The 21,415-nt window shown below is 42.3% G+C and overlaps 1 protein-coding gene across 1 annotated transcript; it reads right to left on the reverse strand.

Moving 5' to 3' along the window:
• Window positions 1–12,499: 12,499 nt before the first annotated feature.
• On the reverse strand, window positions 12,500–13,220 carry LOC101775126 (zinc finger protein ZAT6). Its single transcript, XM_004984187.2, has one exon. The coding sequence runs from the start codon at window positions 13,167–13,169 to the stop codon at window positions 12,723–12,725; it is 447 nt and encodes a 148-aa protein (XP_004984244.1). The 5' UTR covers window positions 13,170–13,220; the 3' UTR covers window positions 12,500–12,722.
• Between the last annotated feature and the right edge of the window lie 8,195 nt (window positions 13,221–21,415).

The raw sequence follows: 21,415 nt of genomic DNA on the forward strand, positions 1-21,415 counted from the left end.
CTAGTATTTATATAAATAAAACTAGTATTTATACAATTCTTAGTATATTATATAAATCAAACTAATATTTATACAATTACTATATATATACAAAAATTTGTCCACTTCATTCGTAGAATCCTCTCGTCGTGGTGTTGCTCAGTGCGCCTACTGAACGTCCGTTGTAATGAAATTCTCCCTCTGGATTTATCACCTCATCCACCAGGAATCCTATGAGACCTTCACATATTGCCCCTATTATCTCCTCCAAGATGCTATGTTGAATACTCCACATCTGTAATTTGGAAATATGTAAATGTTACACGAACAATTAAATATAAGGAGCTACCACATCACTTTCGCGGGAACTCTCTTCTTGGGAGGCTGCCCCTCGACATCACCAGGATCATCTCGCCTGATCTTATACCGCAGCGCTCCGCACACAGGACAAACATTCAATTTCTCGTATTCATCACCACAATAGAGGATATAGTCATTAGAGCATGCATGTATCTTCTAAACCTCCAATCCCAGAGGGCAAACAATCTGTTTAGCTTCATATGTTGTGGATGGCAATTCATTATTCTTGAAAAGAATGTTCTTGACAATTTTCAATATCCCCTGAAATGCCTTATCGGACACACCATTTTTTGCCTTCCATTGCAGAAATTCTAGTGTGGTACCTAGTTTTTTATGACTCTGCTTGCAATCTGGGTACAACAATTTTTTGTAATCATCTATCATGCGCTGCAACTTTTCTGATTCCTTCTCAGTTTTGCAATCTCTGTGTATATCCAGTAGCACCTGACCAAGATCATCAGTAGGACCGTCTTCGGCAAACTCATCTTCATCAGGCTCGCCCATTGTAGTATCTGCAAAAAGCTTGGCCAGCAGCCCAGTCCGGAATATTGTTATCATCCTCCTCTTCTTCGTCATCTTCCATTACAACCCCTCTTTAGTCGTGCTTGGTCCAAACCAAATAGTTATGCATGAAACCATATCTAAACAAGTGGTTCTGAACAGTCCCCCAGGAAGAGTAGTCTTTCTTGTTACTGCATTGGAAGCATGGACAACATATGAACCAATTTTTTTGACTTGTTCGCTTTGGCCACTTCGAGAAAATAATGCAAGCCATCAACAAACTCCTTGGTCCGTCTGTCCGCATTATACATCCACTGCCAGTCCATCTGCATCGTATTACGTGAGAAATTGACCTATAAAGTTAATGTGATTATAATATTTAGGCCCTGCAAAAAATATTAGATAAATAAATTATTACATGAGAAATGGACATAGGTCTTCATATTAGATATAGAACTTGATCAATATTCATAATTTACACCGATCAACCTTCATAATGGATTGAAACAATTCACATGAAAATTACACCATTCAACATTCATAACAATTACTAAAGATACATATAAAGATTACACTCATAACAAGATACATATGCACTAAAGATTACAGACGCTCCATAGTGGACTTCACATAGTCAATTATTCTAAAATAATGGTACAACATAGCAGAATGTTTTCCCTCCAAGCCATCTCTGCACTTAACTCAATCTTCTCCAAAGTCTATCAAAAGTCACCTCCACATATCAAGTACCAAAAAATAATGACACAACATAAGTTCTTTGAATCCACATACTCGGGTTGAATATCATAAACGAATCTTGAAATAATTGTCCAAACATCTTTTGGAGCAAGTGCCACGTTCTCATAATAGAAGTGTGGTGGCACACACACAATAGCCTATCCAGGCAAAAGATGTGTCTACTAAGCATGGCCCATGGTGGCAAGCCAAAACCAACCAAAAATCGCTAGGTCAAGGTGTTAGGTCAGTGAACAGGTCTTTGCCTAAAGAGGATATTGGACCAATACACTTCTATTATGAGAATTAGGCTTCAAAAGGCATTTGGAATACTATATCAGAATTGTTTTATGATATTCAGCCCGAGTTTTTGGATTCGAAGCTCTTTTGTTCTACCATTATTTTTTGGTACTAGAGGAGCGGAGGTGACTCTCCATAGACTTCGAAGAAGATTGAGTTATGTGTAGAGAATAGCGTAAGCACATTTATGCCATGTGGAGACACTATTACCTGGGATTGGAGGAACAGAGGTGGTACATCCATTGTCGGTCCATCTGCATTGTATTACGTGGAAAATGAACATAGGGCTTCGTATAGGATTATTGTTTATAATATTTAGTTCTTGCATTCAACATGAGATAAATAAATTATTGGTAAAAAATACAATTTTTTATTAAATTATAGTAACATGAAAAATTGTAGCAATGACCAAATTCTATTTTCTTACACCTACCTTTTATTTACCTTAATTTTATTGCAATGACTAAATATTAAAAACACATTTACTTTAATTTTTTTCTCATACCTAATATTGATCAAGTTCTTTTAACTAATATGAATCGTATATAACAAGCAAGCTATCCATCAAATTCTAGGTCAAAAACATGTATAAATAAAAATCCTCTCCATTCTCCCTCATTCTAAAAAACTTATTTTTCTCCCTCTCTAAAGCATAAAATAAAGCATAATAACAATAAATGAAGGGAGGATGAAGTAGCTAACCTTCACAACACTTTGGATGAGTGAAACCCCCACGGGAAATGAGGAAAAAAAATTGGACATCACCTCCCCTAGGGTTGCTTTGTCGCCACGGAGAGGAGGCCGGTGGAGTGGAGTGGCTTGGCCGAAGGAGGAAGAAGAGCTCTCTGTCTGGTGATTTTATAGGGGAGAAGATTTTATCCCGGTTGGTACAATCCCTTTTGTCCTGGTTGGTGGTTTTGTCCCGGTTGGAGCTTCCAACCGGGACAAAAGACACACCTTTTTGTTCCGGTTGGAATTACCAACTGGGACTAACTCTTTTGTCCCGGTTGGTAACTCCAACCGGGATGGTAACTCCAACTGGGATAAAAGGGTGGGTCTTTTATCCCGGTTGGAGTTCCAACCGGGACAAAAGGGGGGCGGCGTCGGTGCGATTTTTCCGACCGTTACAACTGGGACTAAAGGGGGAGCTTTAGTCCTGGTTGGTATTTACAACCGGGACTAAAGCTCTCCCCGCTCTGGCCTTCGGTGGCACACTACTTTAGTCACGGGCCCAATGTTAACCAGGACAAAAAGGGGTGGATGGAAGGTCAATTCTCTACTTAGTGTACTCTAGTGCCATTGATTATATTTGAATATGCATAATGCATGTCCAGTGAAAACAGCGTGGCCGCATAAGGAATTTAGACGTGAATAGCAGCATAGCACATCTAAACAAATGTACGTGCACAAGCATGCATGACAAATCCCATTCTCCATGATGACTGATCAGTCCATCTCTAGTGGCCGACTCACGCATGGTCTGACGTGGTCATCTTCTAGAATCGACAGCTAGAGAGAGCGAGCGGGCGAGGGAGCGAGAGAGAGATCAGCTCATGTTTGAGGTTGGACTCATGCCGAGTAGAAAAAGAAACTGGCCTATGTGCCACTGTGCTCGTGAGGAGAGGCAATAATGAGCAAAACGAGGAAACCGATTTTTTTTTAAAAAAAAATTCTGCAATGGGCTCATTGCGTCATTGGTGATAATTTGGTTGGTGTAAGAACTAGAGAGAGAAAATGAATGTTGACTCAGTGTTTACCTGGTGTGCATGAGTCGAACTTACTGAAAAGCTATCATCTTGAAGGGTGCATGGTTCAATCAGCAGGGCCATGTAGAGTGGTAGGAGTACTTAACAAGTTTAGAGATATGACATCACATTTTTTTAGAGTTTTTGAACCTAATTGACAACTGGATAAATTAAATGCAAGGACATGATTCTGATGCTATACTCTTTTTTTTGGCATGTGCTTATTAAATCGTCACTAAGGGAACCAAAGCTTCTACTTACACATGCACACATGGTTGCTTGATTTTACTGAGTGCAGTAACCCTCATTTTCTTTTTGTAAGGCACAAACATAACCCGAGATTTAAAATTATTTTTAATATTATTACTCTAAGAATTTATATATTAATATTATTATTAGATTCATATTTGATTGTAATGTGTTAAATTAATGGCCATGAACTTCATAATATATGAGATATCAACAATTAAAAGTGCCGTGTTGGAGGCATAATGTATGAGACAATAATAAAGTGCGGCGTTGGAGGCTGTATGCTGTGCCAAACCACCCCTTGTAAAAAACAAAAGAGGGAGTATCCGTTGCTGAGAAATGAGCACGAAGAAGAATGATAAAAGAAGACCATAGATTTATCCATGATAAAAAAAAGACCATAACGGACACAGGTGCTTGTTTATTTTATTTTACAAGTATGCCCCAGAGCTCAGCTTACGACATATGATTAATGGATGTCTGTGCATCACTAGTGAGTTCTGGGCGACGATCCATGCCCATTGGCGCAGAGAAAAGCGAGAGCTGCTGGCCGGTGTCATGCATACCTCTGCGCGCGATGGGCCAAGCATCCGACCGGCCGCAGGAATAAAGCCACACTTGTCTACTCCCACTTGGTTCTTAACAGATGCTTGTCATGTACTCGGCATGCATGCGTCCACTAGTTACTGGTTGATTTAAGGTAGTCATCGAACTGCAACTATGCTCGTTCGCTACAGGTGGAGTGGAGCCCGACGCTACCGGACAGAGACATGCACAAGCAAGGAAGTAAAGTGAGCAGGGAACTTGGCAGAGCTTCCAGAGCTGATTCTCCGTTGAATCTAGCAAGAGCTCTATCAAATAATTTTTCAAAGAGAAATAATTCTCTGAAATGACTTATGAGGCTGGGAGCTGAAAAAAAGTAGCTTCTTCTCATTCTGTGAAGTGATTCTACATCCTAATTTTAAGAGTTTATGCTAAAGAATCAAAGAGAATCACTTTCAACTACAGAATCACTTCTCTTAGAGAATATAATCAACTCCTATAAAAAATCAGAATCAGATAGAGCTCTACCAAACAGATCCTAAAGTGCAGTGGTTGTTTATCATCCTTGAAATCCTATTGCTGAGGGTGTTTCTTGTTAGATTCAAGCATATGGCACAAGCAGATATCTATACATGCACGGGATCAAACAAATCTGATGAATTACTAACCTGAATTCTTAGAATTTTTGCAACCACGACAAGCAGATATGCACAAGATAAGAAAAAGAGTAGGGTACACGCCCTCCCCATTAGCAATAATGGAAGAGGATGCACATTTTCCTGTCTATGTGCCTTCACACTGTTAGCCACACATGTCATACACTGCATTGTGAGCATGTCTAAGCACCACCAGCTACCTGCGAATTTTCCTTTCAAGTGGGGTGACAGCGAATTTCGATTACTGTGTTGCTTTTTTCCTCATGCAAATAGCAATAGGCCAATATGTACTTTGGCCAAGATCGATAAAAGTCACGGTCGAAGAAATTAACTCATGCCATCATGCGACACAAAATCACGGTCAGTCTCAGTCCAGTTCACCACGGACTAAACTATTTAAGTAGCTTCCGGACTACTTTGATCCACGCTACAATTTTTGCTGATAAAGACTGAAGGAGACAACTAGCTTTTGGTACAATTTTGATGGTAATTACACAATGCCAACGCAACCACCCAAGTCATCCACGATGGTGACTGCGCCTTTTTCGAAGAATCGTGTCACAACCCGCAGGCTATAACTATTTTTCTTTACAATAAGACTATAGTAACTATTTAATATAAATAAGAATATATCTATTTCTATACGTATGTATGGCTGCCTATATAGTTCCACCCTCAGTTCTTAAATATATGATATTGTTGATATTTTGCTCAAAGTTTGACCAATAAATTTATGTTTATCAATTAGTTAAGTAAAGTAAATGAATGTCACTAGATCTATCATAAAAAGTACTTCAGATTTAACTTGTAAATTTATCTATTCATATAAATATTTCTAAAAATATAAAATGCTAAATGAGTGAAAAAAAGTAAATGGTGTCATATATTAAGAACGGATTTACTATACACAATTTATTAGCCAGGCAACCATGAATATATTGATGTAATTAGCACATTCTTGTGTGTGGAGATGACCTAGGTTTAATCCTCAGCAAACACAATTGGTGGAATAAAATCCATTTCTCAAAGTATGGAAACCATTCTCTTATAGGAAATGGTTCGAAAAAATCGTTGTTCACCTTTTAGGTTTAGGCTTTGTTTAAAATGATACCTGTGAAGATTGTGCATTTTAGTCACATTCATATCTATTTTTCGTGTATAATCTGTTAAGCTAAGAAACAATAGATGAAGAGGTGGATAATATATGGATATGATTATCATGAACTGCCACCATAATGAAACCGCTGGTAGTTGCGAATACATTTTTCTTCCCTAAGCCAAGATTGGAGAAAGAAGATCTAAGAGGTACCTATGCAGAATGTGGTTAGAAATTCATTATCAGAATGGCTGAATTAATTATCCTCATTGAATTGCTAGCTAGTACAGAATGTTTAATTCTCTAAAAACAACAATTTTAGTCAAATTAATAAGACCTTAATAGGACCATTCATATTGGTATTGTTCTTTGATGAGCTCAACAATAGGAAATTCTCATATTTTATATGTGCTTGATTTTTTTTGTGAACATATATGTGCTTGATTTTTTTTTGAACATATATGTGCTTGATTTTTTTTTTTTTGAACATATCTAGCATCCAGAGGATGAGGACAAGCACAGACATGACACATTCACGTGCGAATCAGCACACGGTAAGATGCAACAATAATTGATAAATAAAATGCCAAGAAATGACTAAGCATCTTTTCTTCGAAAGAAGAAGATAACCAAGTTTGAATCGGCCGAGACGACGAGCCTATGTGTGATAGGACTGTGGGAGTATATTGCATGGTTCGTTATAGAAAGTCATTGATAAATTGTGGCAACCGCCCACTATGAGACTAGAATACACTTTCTTTATTTTTTTGACTTATGTATAACCGTGCATAGCAACTCAGAATTGACATCAAACTTTTATAAAGAGGGAGTATGTGTAGTGACATTTACAAGTGTAAGTTCTTTCCCAGCTGCCTGTGGCTGTGGCCGTCTTCAGCGCCCTTCTATTCACTTCATCCTAACGCCTTCCTCTAACCCAGTAGTAAAAAAAACAGAGAGTCATTATCTTTTACTCGTTCCGTTCTAGAATATAGCTATTCTAGAGTTTTTCAGACAAATTAAGGATGTAGAATAAAAGTCCATATTTCCCTTCATTAGTTTTCATGTGCTAATTAATAGGACAATTATACCTTTCCTATTTAATTGGTGGCAGGCTTGCATGCAGCTATAATTGATTTGCATGCATAGAGGGTATTTTAGAACTCTTATTCCAAATAACTCACTTGTGATCTCAGAAATAGGTATATTATGGGACAAAATTTGATTTCTAGAAGTAGTTATATTATGGGATGGAGGTAGTATATGTGAAATTTAATAATTTTTTAGGCAACAGTCTGCCGACATCGAAAGTCAATGTCTGAAACATAAAAGAAAACGTGTGCAGGAAAATTTCAGGCACCTGAAATCTGAAATATAGAAGTGTGTGTAGGGAAAAAAAATCCCTCTGAAGAAGAATCCGTCGCATACACGTTCACACTGGTTCAGACCCATGACCCATCGACTGAATCATGTCATGAGTTCAGTCAATCGAAGATTCGGAGGTGTGCAAAAAAGAACTGGATTTCATGTTATGCCAAAATTATGGCTGTTTTTAAGGCTCTTGAGAGGCACAGGTTTTAGTTACAATTTGGCGGCACCTACAGGGACCATAAAAAAGTTTCAAACAGTAGAATTGGGAACAATTAAGAGAAACAGCTGAAGACCTCTGGGGTAAATTGTCAAGCTGTCCTTCTTGCGAAGAAATTATACCAATCAGACAAACTTCAGGTGAGGGCCAAGGCTGGGATGCTACTCCAGGCATAGGCGGTCGGCAGGCCCTGCACTGCACCCATGAGATCGACGACGGCACCCGCAGCATAGCGACGGATCGTTGGCTTCCCGCAATCCGGCGGCTCAGCGTGGCGTGTGACTGCCATATGCACGCGGCAGACGCGCTCCACTGCATGCAACATCAGGGCCGGCCCTAGGGCCCTAGGGGGGCAAGGGGGTGGCTGCCCTAGGCCCCCAAATCCCAGGGGCCCCACCCCCAGGCAGTCAGTGACGCATTACGCATAGGTGACAGGTCACAATTGGAGGCCCAGGGAGTAATAGGAAGACAAAACGAGACACCAGGCCTGCGAGACACAACTCCGATTATGCCTAATTATTAAAGGCAGGCGCACAGGCCCCATCGGCCATCGCACACACCCCGTCGCCCCGTAGACCCTAGCGCCGCCCGCCGCCAAAAGACTGCAACCTGCTGCCGTGCTAGCGTGCTGCGCGCCTACTGCCGTGCATCGCGCATGCGCCGGCCGTCGCACTCCCGCGCGTGGCCGTGATCCCCTCCAGAGCTGTCAGCTGTGTCTCGTGAGGGTTTTGTTCCGGTTCTGTACTTCTGTTTAACCTCGCTCAACGAGAAACGAGATCAGTTTGTTCCTATTCGACTGCGACAGCAACTAGGTAGGCTGCTTGATTGTCAATTTTCCAATTCTCCATACCATTAATTATTAATTCACTATCACAAGTTATTTAATATTAACCAATTTATAACTATTGTGTATTTATAATAATTTCATCACTGTGGGATATCATGTCGTCTAGAAAATATGAATCAGGCTGCGAGAAAAGGAAAAGGAAAAGACGTGTAGATGAGTTGATAGAATCACAGAGAGGAGCTATGGATAAATTTTGCAAGAGTTATCATGACCCTAAGAGTAATACGGGCGCCTCAACGAACCCAGATGAGTTGGCAATAGTTGTTGCGGATGAACCAACTAATGGGAATCAAGAAGAAAATGTTAACATCAATGTCGATGATAACAATGTAAGTGACTCTTAGACCACAGTAAATGCATCAGGTGCACATGCACAGTTTGCTAGTGTTGATGAGGAACCAATTTACACTTCAGATATTTATGATCCAAGAAATTGGGATAATCTTGATAATAAAGCAAGAGACATATTAGTCGAGAAAGGGCCTATAAGAGAAGAAAATATCAAATTTCCTCTAGATGTTGCCTCAAGATATTTTTCATATGCTCATTATTCTTGAAAATTAAGCAATGGAGAGGTATATGATAAAAAATGGTTAGTTTATTCAAAGCATGTTGACAAAGTTTTTTGTTTCTGCTGTAAAATCTTCAAGTCTAGCACTAGCAAGAGTCCTAGTTCCTTAGCAGGTGATGGGTTAAGAAATTGGAAGCATATCAGTGAGAAGCTTAAAGAACATGAAAATAGTGTTGAGCATATTAGTAACATGAATAGTTGGAATGAATTAAGAGCTAGACTGCGGAAAAAGGAAACAATTGATAAAGAATTGCAGCAGCAAATCACAAAGAAGAAAGAACGGTTGAGTCAAGTTTTGTTAAGAATAATAGTCATTGTGAAATTTCTTGGTAAACGCAATTTGGCTTTCAGAGGAAGCAGTGAGCAGCTTTATAATGATAGTAATGGTAATTTCTTAGCTTGTGTTGAGATGATTGCAGAATTTGACTTGGTAATGCAAGAACACCTTATACGTATTCAGAATAAAGAAATTCATCATCATTATCTTAGTCACAAAATTCAGAATGAGTTGATCTCTCTTTTGGCTTATGATATCACAAGTTATATCATAAAAGTTGTTAAAGAGGCCAAGTATTTCTCTGTTATCCTAGATTGTACCCCTGATGTCAGTCATCAAGAACAAATGACTTTATTAGTTCAATGTGTTAATTTGTCTGATGGCAAGATAAAAATTGAGGAGTACTTTTTGGGGTTCTTGAAGGTGGATGACACATCTGGTATGGGGATTTTTAATGTATTGCTTGAATCTATGGAGTCCTTTGGTCTAAATATTAGTGACATAAGGGGTCAAGGATATGACAATAGTTCTAATATGAAAGGAAAATACAAAGGGGTAAAAACACGGTTACTTGATATCAATCCAAGAGCATTGTATATGCCATGTGCGTGCCATAGTCTAAATCTTACTCTTTGTGATATGGCAAAATCTAGTGGGAAAGCTGTTTCATTTTTTGGAATTGTTCAATGCATATATGTGTTATTTGCTGGTTCTACGAAAAGATGGAATGTTTTTCTTAAACATGTTCCTAGTCTAACTGTGAAATCATTATCCAATACTCGTTGGGAGATTCGAATCAAAAGTGTTATAGCAATAAGATATCAAGCTACTGAGTTAAGATATGCTTTGTCTGAGTTACATCATGATTCTGACGTTGAACCTAAGGATAGAAGTGATGCAAAAACTTTATTTGATGCACTTGGCAGCTTTGAGTTTCTACTTGGTATGGTTATCTGGCATGATATTTTATTTGCTGTAAATAAAGTGAGCAAGAAGTTGCAATCACCAGCCATGTGCATTGACTCTACTTTGAAGCAAATACAAGGTATAATGCAATACTTTGAGAATTACAGAATTGAGGGGTTTTCTTCTAGTCTGATCATCGCCAAAGGTATTGCAACAGACATGGGTGTGGAGGCATCATTTCCTAAAAAACGTCGTGCTACAAGGAAGAAACAATTTGATGAAAGTAGTTGCCAAGAAGAAATTCTTGAAGTTGAGAAGGCTTTTGAAGTTGAATATTTTTTTGTTTTGGTTGATATGGCAATCGCTTCTTTGAAGAACAGATTTGAAGAACTCATGGTGTTTAAAGATATATTTGGATTTTTGATGAGCTCAAGCACTTTGAAGTCATTAAATGATAATGAACTTGAAGAATATTGCATTAAATTTGCAGAAACCTTTTCTTTTGATGGTTCATCTGATGTTGAGGTATATGATCTTCTTTCTAAATTGAAGATTATGAAATTCACTTTGCCAGATGACGTAATGTCTGCTATGGAGATTTTTAAGCATGTCAGAGATGTGGATTGTTATCCTAATGTCTCCATTGCTTACCGACTCTTATTTACTGTGCCTGTGACTGTGGCATCGGCTGAAAGAAGCTTTTCAAAGTTGAAGTTATTGAGGAACTATTTGAGGTCAACAATGACTCAGGAGAGGTTTAATGGTTTGGCAACATTATGCATCGAGAAGAAATTGTTGGATGAGATTGATATAAACTCTATCATAAGTGATTTTGCATTGAGGAATGTTAGAAGGAACTTTTAAGGTAATATGTATAAATAATTTGATATGAATATTGCTTTTAGATACATTTAATTATTTATTGGTAATATTTTATATATATTTGTATAATGTTTATATTAAAAGGTCCCAAATTTTACTTTCGCCCTGGACCTCCCAAATCTTAGGACTGGCCCTGTGCAACATATGCGATAAAATGTTTGTTTGTATTACCATCATTTATTTTTCATGCAATGAGCCTGATATGTTCTTGGTTGCATGCAGTAGGCAGCCTGTCATTCCATTATGGCTTTGCCTTTGTTATTTGCATTGGAGCTACTTATTGGGTAAACAAAACCTTCACCACATTGAGATTCCTAGAACTGTTTAAGCTGAGCCTCATGTAACATTTCTCTTTTAGATTTGTACTAAGAACAAATGAGAAGAAACACTGCTGGCCGTTTTCCTTTAATTGTGTTTACAGGTGAGAATTGCACTTTCTAACTGTGACTATGACACTGCCATGTCGTTGGCCAAGATAAGGTTTCAAATTGATAATGTTCTTGTATCCTAATAGGTTTTTGTATACTGTTAATTAGTTTCAGTTCTAATGTGCTGTCATTTTATATGCCCAACCATGGCTACAATTTTAGGAGGATGTCTTACCAGCTAGAACTGAAGGTACATGTGTTTGATAGTATATAGTAAGAGGTGTTCATTTGACATACTTTGCTGATTGAAGAGGGAAGACCTTGGAACTTAATAGTGAAAGAATTGGAATAATTGATTTTTTTTGCCTGACTGTGACTACTAAAAAGGCCACGCCTTTGTAAATTTCCATGACATAATTTCAAAACATTTCCATTTTTTAAGTAGTCCATGTTATTAGAGCATCTTTTACAAGGACAAGGTATTTGAGACAATTAAAGTCGAAAGTTTATCTTGCATTTAATATTCTGAAATTCAGTTCCATTTTTAAAATGTTAGATTTTGCATTGCACTTGTATGGCCATATCCAGTTGGCTTGATTTCCATATACTCAATATTCTGTAGTAGTTAAGGCTGCGAAGATGGGCATTGTAAAGTTGACAGGAGCATATGTAGAAGTGATACAAATTCTGATTGGTGCAAGATAGTTTGCGGCTTTATATTTTCTTAGACATAGGAAGGTATATTTGTACCGAAGCCCAACTGTAGTAGGTTATGCAGTTCTAAAACTGAGTTAATACCAAAGCTTTGATCTTTTTAAAGCTTGGTATAGTTGATTGCCTATATTACACTCGGATGCTCTTGTTAGGTACAATTTTCCATAATGCAAAGTCAGCTTAGCAAAAAAAAAAGGTTACCACTAGAAAATTTCATGTAACTTAAAGTTTTGAACCTCACACGTCAACTAAAACAAATTGTAAAGCAGAACACTAGCCCAATCACCGTAATGGCACGGCAAGCCGTGCCAAGTTTTCTAGTCTAGTATAGAAAGCAGGCAAAAAAGCCAAAGGGTAGAAATAATGCAGAGGTGCAATAGAAGGCAAGAAGCCAAGAACAACCCAAGTTTATAGTTTGAGCGACAAGTCCAGCTCGTCGGCGCGCTCGACGCCGTGCTCCAACGAGCTGATGCTCTTGTTGCGCAGATGGCCGCCGCCGCTAGATTGCCCAGGCACCGGACCAGCTTGATGCGAGGTCAGCAGCCTCGCCATCAAAGCCTCGGCGCCTGCAGCTACGTCATCGACTCCTCCTCCTCCGGCGGCGCCTCCGGGCCTGCCGCTTCCGGCCGCGCCGTCGACCCGGGCGCCGTGCGCGCGCATGGCGGCGGCGATCTCCCGGCGGCGCTTGGCGAGGGTGCGCTCGTACTTGTGCGCGTTCTGGTGGCCGCCGAGCGCCTGCGAGCTGTAGAACTTGCGGTCGCAGTAGGTGCAGACGAAGAAGCCGGGCGGCACCGCCTGCGCCGCAGGCGAGCAGGGGTGGAGGAGGCTGAGCTCCAGGTCCAGCTCTTGCTCCATTATAGACTCTGTGACACAGAGTGGCAACTGTGGGAGAGCTTAATGATTGGCTACAGCCTACAGCTAGAAACCGTTGTGCTCTCGCTAAGCGCTGATTAAATAATACAGCAACGGGTGTGGCGCACCTGTTTCCGCACGTGTTTAATTGGGCACAGCGGAAGACGACGACGAACTCGTAGCAAGGCCACGTCGCATGGCCAGAGAGGATCCTATCATCAGGGAGAAAAAAGGAGATAAGATTACCGGTGAGAACGAGCTGAGAGCTCCACGGCAGGAAACTCTCGGTGGTTCCCTGCCCACGAGCTACCGTTCTTCGAACCTCAGGCTCGACGAGAGATTATCGTCTTGTGTGTAATGGTAAAACTAGGTGCACGTGTTAATTAGGATGCGCACGTGGTGTTGGAGTGTGTACGATAAATGCCTAAAAGATACCACAAATTGCGCGAATTGAGATGTGTAAATTTTTTTTTTTCTAACATCGATTTGCATATTCAAGATTTAGATGATGACTTGTACTATCCAGATTCAATGAACCTACGCTCACCGCCCTCCCCAATGCTCCCCCCTCCCTCCCCTAATGCTCTCCACCCGTTGTTCGCTAATCGAGGGGACTCTTAGCTCGTCATGCCCTCTACCACTACCATGAATAGCTTCCAAGCTCCATGCTCCTACCATCTAGACCACTCAATCGCCTTAGATCCTGTTTGGTTTGGGGTTGCTAAAGTTTAGTCCCTTTTAAGCCCTAAACTGCCAAACATGTGACTAAAAGGGCTCAATTTTAGTCCCTAAATTTTAATCCTTTAGTCCACATGAGGTTGCTAAAAGGGATTAAAGGAGACTATTGACAGGGTCTACCTCATTAATGCCTCCCTTATTAATGCCGCCCGGCCCCCGCCGTCACCCCCGCCGCCCTCCCGCTCGGCCACCGCCGCTGTCCTCCCTCCTGCCCGGCCCCCACCACCCTCCCGCCCGGCTCCCGCCGTCATTGCCCCCGCCGTCCTCCCGCTCGTCGCCGGCCTCCCTCCCGCCCGGCCCCCACCGCTGGTCGCCCTCCCGCGTGCCACCCCGCCATCGCCGGCGCGTCGGATCTGGGCACCCACACCGCCGCCGCCATCGCGAGGCGCTCGAGCTTCCCGGAGATGTCGGAGCTGAAGCTGGAGTAGTCGGAGAAGTCACGTGACAGCTCGAGCAACTCCGTGGCGGCCACGTTGATGGCGGATGACGACTTGGCGACGACAACCGGGTGCACTGGCCCCGCGGTGGCAGCAAGCTCGCTGAGGTGGAAGTCGATGATGGAGTTGATGAGGTTCTCAATGTCAGAGTCGCCCGCGTCGGCATGGCACGGGGTCGGGGAGCCCGGGGCAGAGTCTGGCTGTAGCAGCACGGAGAGGATGGTGCGCATGGAGCAGCCCGGGTGGCGCTGTGGCCCGTAGCCGTGCAGGGGCTCTGCCCCGGCGACGGCGAGGGGATCTGTGAGCCGGCAAGCGACACCATGGCGCGGCGGGAGGCATTGATTAGGGGTAGTTTGGTCTTTGTTCAACTGCTTTAATAGCCTTTTGTCACTAGAACCGAACAGGGGGACTAAAGTTTAATCCAGTAAATAAGAGGGATTAAAGTTTAGTTTAGTCCCTAAAGGAAGCAGGACCATATTCTAATGCCAAAGCGGAAGGCGACCTCGTAACTGCCTTCATCATCTGTTCGGTGGATCCACCAAACCTAGCCATCATAGCTGGATGAAGTGAGAGAGAGGGAGGGCCGCCCTGTTTTCTACATGCGCGCGGCATGAATTGTGCTTAGAAGGAAGAACGGTTAGATAAGGCCAAGTCCGATGACGTTACAACATGTCATAAATTTGTATTTTTTTAAAAGAAAGATGAGGCGAGAAAAATTGAGAACTTAAAAGGATAGCACATAGAAAGTCTATTGGAGAGGGATTTATAATTTAATAAATTTATAGGTCATCAGCTCCTACTTGCAATAATAGTTCTGGTGCACGCATGTGCTATTCATTTTTCTTGTATACCATCAGAATAATGGTGAGTTTATGTAAGGATGGATCATATAGAGCATAAATAAATGCAAAGGATGCAAATAAAATTTCAAAACACTGTTCTAGAGATTGCATCCTGTGTGCCACGCATCCGCATAAGGATGGCAACGGACCGGGTTCGGGGTGGATCCACGGCTTTCGGATCCGCAGCTTTTGGTTTCGGTTCCTAGTTTTCATCCATGGATCTGCGGGTTTGGATACCCGAAAAACTGTGGGTTTGGAGAGGATTCTAAAATTCAACGGTGGAGCTCCATCGGGGGTCCGAAATATTCAGCCCACTAGAAGCCCATCTAGCAACCCTAGGTATATAATGAAATCCTTCACCTCCTGCTCCCGCACCCAGGCACACACCCAGGCACCCATCCCGCCTCCTGCTCCTTCGCCCCGCCGCCCACTCCCCCGCACCGGCGCACCCCACCTCTTGCTCCTCCATCCCACCGTCCACTCCTCCTCTGCCCGCCTCCTGCTCCTCCGCCGCCTGGCCTGCTCCACCCCGCCCGCAGGCCCGCTCCACCCCGCCGCCACCCACCGGCTCCTCTGCCCCGCCCTCTCCTCCGCCACTCCGCCCGGCGCCAGGAGGTCCGCCACTTTGCCCAGCCATTGCCGCAATTCCAGCATGCCTTCCAGTACAAGCATTGATTCATCATTTGATTCTGACAGTAGCTTCGAATTGTGCATATTGCTGCTGTTTTACGCTGTTTTTTTCTCGACAGGAACTGTTGTCATGTTCAGTTAGACTGTCCCTCTTTCAGGAATGCTACCAGCACAACTAAGATGGAGTAGATATTTTCGGGTTTCGGTTAATCCATCAGGTTTCAGGGATCCGCAGATTTCGATTTCGGGGATGGATTTTCATCCGAATCGGTGTTCGAAGCGGATTTGGATTTTAGATTCGGGTTTTAGTTTTGGATACCCAGACACTCCACTCGATACGAACCTGCTTCGGTGCCATCCTTACATACGAAGGGTTACATACGAAGGGTGGGTCGCAACAGGGAGTGTGTGTACGTCCTGCAACAAGACAAGGAGCAGTCCCTCGCGTGTCAGGTAGCACAGGCAGCCGTCGCTATCGCCATCGACGTGTTGGCCAGCCGTCAGCCGGTGAAACTTATAGGCGCGGCAGTCGCCATCGCGCTCAGATCGTCGAGCTAGAGGACGATGGGCGCGACGCGACGACATGGACCACTCCCAGCCTAGCCCTCCGATCCTTTGCCGCTAGCACGCCGCTAGTGCTTACTCGCCATTGATTCGTCCGTACGTAGGGTTGGGATGGACGACGGCATGGACACGGACCACTCGCAGCAGCCAGGCCAGAGTTTGGCGACCACCATGCCCCTCCATGCACTCAGCTCATCTCTCAGCAGCGTATTTTTGGAAATTTTAAGGATGCATGGAGAATGAATCAGACGTCCTCAGTACCTTATTTTGGAATGGTACGCCTGTGTATCGTGCGATTAAAAAAAAGAAAATATCTGTTCGTTGCACACATGAACGCACATGGATTGTGAACATATTATGTACAAATAAATTGAAATACATCCTTGCATGATTCAGATTTTGGAACCCAAAAATCGGTCAGTAAACTGTACTACAATTCGTGAAGAGTTAACTGAGTGATGCTGATTGCATTTTTCTGATCTTTATCTGCACTACTGGATGCTAATGTCGTGTACCGGTGGTAAATGTGCAGGGACCCATGTGTGTCGGGTCAGGTACAAGCTGATAAGACTGTCGGTCAGGGACCTTTGGCAGGGCTTCGCGAGCGGCTCCGGCTCCGGCTCCTGCTGAAACCCTGCCAAACGCTTCCATACAGAAGGGCTCCGGCTAAGGAATCAGGCGGACTCTCTACCGATTTTTGGTGAAGTCCTACCAAAGGACTAATTTCAAAACGGCTTCACCACCAAAATCGGGGAGGAGCCGCAAAACGGCTTACACTAGAGAGGAGAAGCCTAAAAAAATGGCTTCACCGGCTTCTCCTCTCTCTCCAAGCATTAAGTGATCATAAAATTACATATATTGCCATTGAGAAGCTGTTTTACCAAACGTTTTGCAAAACGGCTTCAACTTCACTAAAAAAGTCACTCCACCAAAGAAGCCGAAACCAAAGCCGTTTTATGAGAAGCCGAAGCTCTGCCAAACGGGACCTAATAATCAGACGGAGCTCGAAATCGTGGCTTCTGCCGCTCCGCTCCTTTTCTCTGACCATGTGCAAAGCCATGGTTGGCTGGAGGTGTCTGAGCAAATAAAAAGGCAGTGGACCATACGTAAACAATAATGTACTTTCCAAATTTTGAAAGCAATTTCCTTCTAAACCGTATATCCGTTTCTAAATCCGTTTTCACCATGATGTTATTTACAATTAATAGAATAAAAGAAGATCAAACATGATTATATTTTGATTTTTATTAAAAAGATCAATATTTTTATTTAGAAATACAACTATGGAATTTTTCTCTTTTTCTTAGAAATTACAAATGGTAGGAAAACATACAATTCAACTAAACAATCAAGTCATATATCAAGGGGCATATTCGACATTTGACACCTCCAATCCATTAATTGAAAAACAGGACGAAGCTGTTTTGCCAAACGTTTTCCAAAACAGCTTCAGTTTCACCAGAGAAGTCACCTCACCAGAGAAATTAGAGTCGGAGTGAGCCGGAACCCTACCAAACTGACCCTATGTATGGTCACAGTCACATCGCTCGGACCAGTAGTAAAGTTTGTGTACCGTGACGAGCATTATCCATCCGAAGTAGCCGGCCGGGACCCCCCTACGTACCAAGCGGCTGCATTGCATGCTGCACTATTGGCAGCGTTGTCTCGTGCAAGCAGGCGCACATGATGTGCACACCAGTCGTTTCTTCAAACGCGATGCCCGGCCCTGCCACTGCACGCCGATCTTTGGTGTGTGTGGGTCAGTGGGTGTCGTCCTGTTCGTTTGGCTAGCGGCAACTATTTGACAGACGTGACACTTCTCCACAAGCAACCACTTGAAAATCTGATGCAGATGCGAGACGTCTGACCTGACCGGAGGAAGCCATTTTGGCACGCCTTTCATATATGCAGCAGAATGTACTGTCTGTACTACCCTGGTACCTTGTATTGCAATTAATGGATACATGACCAAGGGGATGCCATTGACTATGCGTTACCTCTCCAGCTACTTGTTTAAATCATCCTTTAAAAAAATGAAAGGCATGTTTATTGTACTACCTCGGATACAGGGGTGTTTGGATGCGGGATACTAAACTTTAGGAGGGGTCACATCGGATGTTCGGACGCTAATTAGGAGGAATAAACATGAGCTAAATATAAAACTAACTGCAAAACCCCTATACTAATTCGCGAGACGAATCTATTAAGCCTAATTAATCCATCATTAGCAAATGGTTACTGTAGCACCACATTGTCAAATCATGGACTAATTAGGTTTAATAGATTCGTCTCGCGAATTAGACTCCATCTGTGTAAATAGTTTTATAATTAGACTATATTTAATACTCCTAATTAGTACCAAACATCCGATGTGATAGTTTTTATGAGCCTGTATCCAAACAGGCCCATAATCATCCCAAACGTTACATCTGGACGTTGCGCCGTTCCCAGCTGTAACATAGCTTAATCCTTTGAGTACTGACTTTATTTGTTACAGCACGTTTATAAAAAACAAAGAAAATATACTGTTATAAAATTATGTTCTAGACAAACATACTCATATCGATTATAAAAGTAATTTTGATACGTAAAAATAGTTTCTACCCGAGCCAACCCAAAACACACCATTTTTCTATAACGAGAGACTGAGGGAGAGAGAGATTATCATTATCAAGATATATGGTTGCTGGATAAGTTATTGGTCTTTCAAGCTATGAGCCTCCCTCCTGTCAAGCTCACTCCCCTTTTTGCCAGCTTCTTGTGTCGCTATTGCAGGGACAGGGAGAATGGTGTACCTGGAGCGCTCACCATTGAGTAGGGCCGTCCCTGAGAAATTGGGGTCCCTGTGTGCTAAATTGTGAATAGGCCCACAATAATTCATCAACTAAGCGAGCTAATACAATGAGTATATAGTACAATAGCTTATGTTCCACCGTGCCGTTTGGATATACATATACTCCTATAGACATGGATCCTGTAGAGACAGGATCCATCAGACATGGGCGACCTGGTTTGAGGATTCAGTGCCGCTCGATCTGATGCAGACTCCCCAATTGGCCGATTGATGTGGTGAGAGGAGAAAAACATGCACAAAGAAAGAAATACAAGTCTAGTTTTAGCGACAAGACATGGAAGTTTTGGGCCCCCTAACTTTTGAGGGGCCGATAAAAGAGGAGCCGTTAAGGAAAATCTAACAACTTCTTTTGAGTCGTGGGCCGCATGCAGAGTGGAAAGCAAGGCCGAAAAAAGCTGTAACCTACCTAGTGATTTCTTATATTTTTATCCTTTTTTGTTAATTCACAAATGGGCTTCAGTCCTTTTATTAAACCTGCCTAGCCATTATCCTTTCTGGGCCCAACTTGGCCTTTCGGCCTGTTCCACCCAGCCATGCTTCATATACTTGAACTACCGAGGAAAACAAGTACCAGCACTGAAAAGACGACCATGCGGGAAAAGTCAGTTATAATAATCAAATTTAACAAAACTCTTTTCCACCACATCTAGGATACTAATAACTGTATATAATCACTCTATGTTGTTTCTCATCAGCGTGGATCCTACTACCGGTGGAGGAGAGGACAAACAGAGGACTAAGCAATGTCTGAACGAACCACGTACAATCGCGCAATGGCTTTTGAAGACTGCAATAACTAATCACCCGTCCATAAGAATGGATCTATAGAACTTTAGAAAAACATCGGTGATTCCACGCCCTGAGCCTGATCCAAATATCAATCTTCTACATCGTCATCCGTAGACACGACCATAACCTTGACAAGCCCATTCGCTAGAGTTGGATGGAATACCAGTGAGGAGGATATATTTCATGAGAAAATTGCTCTTGTTGATGGAGTTGCAAAACCAGTTGATCATTCTTTTGTCTGCGAATCGACCATGTGTACGGAGTACCATGCATGCTCTAGATCGAGCTACGACGGCAATAGAATCCGCTCCAAAGTTACATCAGCATTCCCATTCCCAATATATATGAAGCATCTACATTTAAATTGACAGCTCGTTAATTATATCTTCGGCTGTATCTCCCCGGCCGGCTGTTTGCCTGTCACACGTTGCTACATGCATCTGATGGTTGACGGCAAGGGACAACGCCAGCAGGACCCCGGTACGGCGGCGCAGCAGCTTTCTCCTGCAACGCAGAGGATGTCTCAACCACCCAACAGCCAACATCACCACTTTTCTCGACAGCCAGCCACTGGCACCTTCACTGGCTGATGACCCGCCACGCGGCTTCGTTCTCATCAAATCATTCATTTGTTTGATGCTGGAGGTATAGTTTAATTACCATTTCATACTTTCTTTGGCACCTCCATCAATAGGCTGCGAAGCTGCTGGAGGTGGTTATACATATACTAGTAGAAACGTTGGCGCGGCAAAGCCGCGTCCACTGTGGAGCTGACCAGCTTAGTTCAGGATGTATGCCTTGTGATGCAAATAGCTTTATCTTAAATAAGATGATTCACAACTATTGATAATAAATTTAGGTAAGGAGTAATGGTAATTCTTGGTTTATTGTATTCATCTTAACAATGTCAGGACACATTTCATTTTTTGAATACTTTGTGCTCATCGCAACACCGTTTGCTCCTTAATTTGATGTGGCTTGAACATTTAGAAACGATTTGATAACGAATGCTGTCTAATTTTTTTTATTACCCTGTAATCTATCTGCATCATCTGCTTGACGTGTCTTCCAAATCTGGTAACAAATATGAAAACTGTGTATTAACCAATGCTCCCCAATAATATTCTCTAACCTTGTCAAACTATGTGAATGCTTTCCTTGGATGTGCCTTCCAATTCTGTAGTTGGCCGAAACTTCATAGCTCCTAGGCATGTTGCCCCGGATACAATTTTATGTGCACAATACAAAATCTAAAGAAGTAGCATGCCCCCAAGCAGGTAAACTGAAATTTTCTAAAAATTAGAATATATTCAGGTTCTTAATTTATCACAAGATAACTGATGAGCATATGGATTTGGCAAGCAGGTGTATTGAATGGAACAGAAAATTCAAGTC

Source organism: Setaria italica, chromosome IX, assembly GCF_000263155.2.
Source record: "Setaria italica strain Yugu1 chromosome IX, Setaria_italica_v2.0, whole genome shotgun sequence".
In the NCBI taxonomy this organism is placed as follows: Eukaryota; Viridiplantae; Streptophyta; class Magnoliopsida; order Poales; family Poaceae; genus Setaria; species Setaria italica.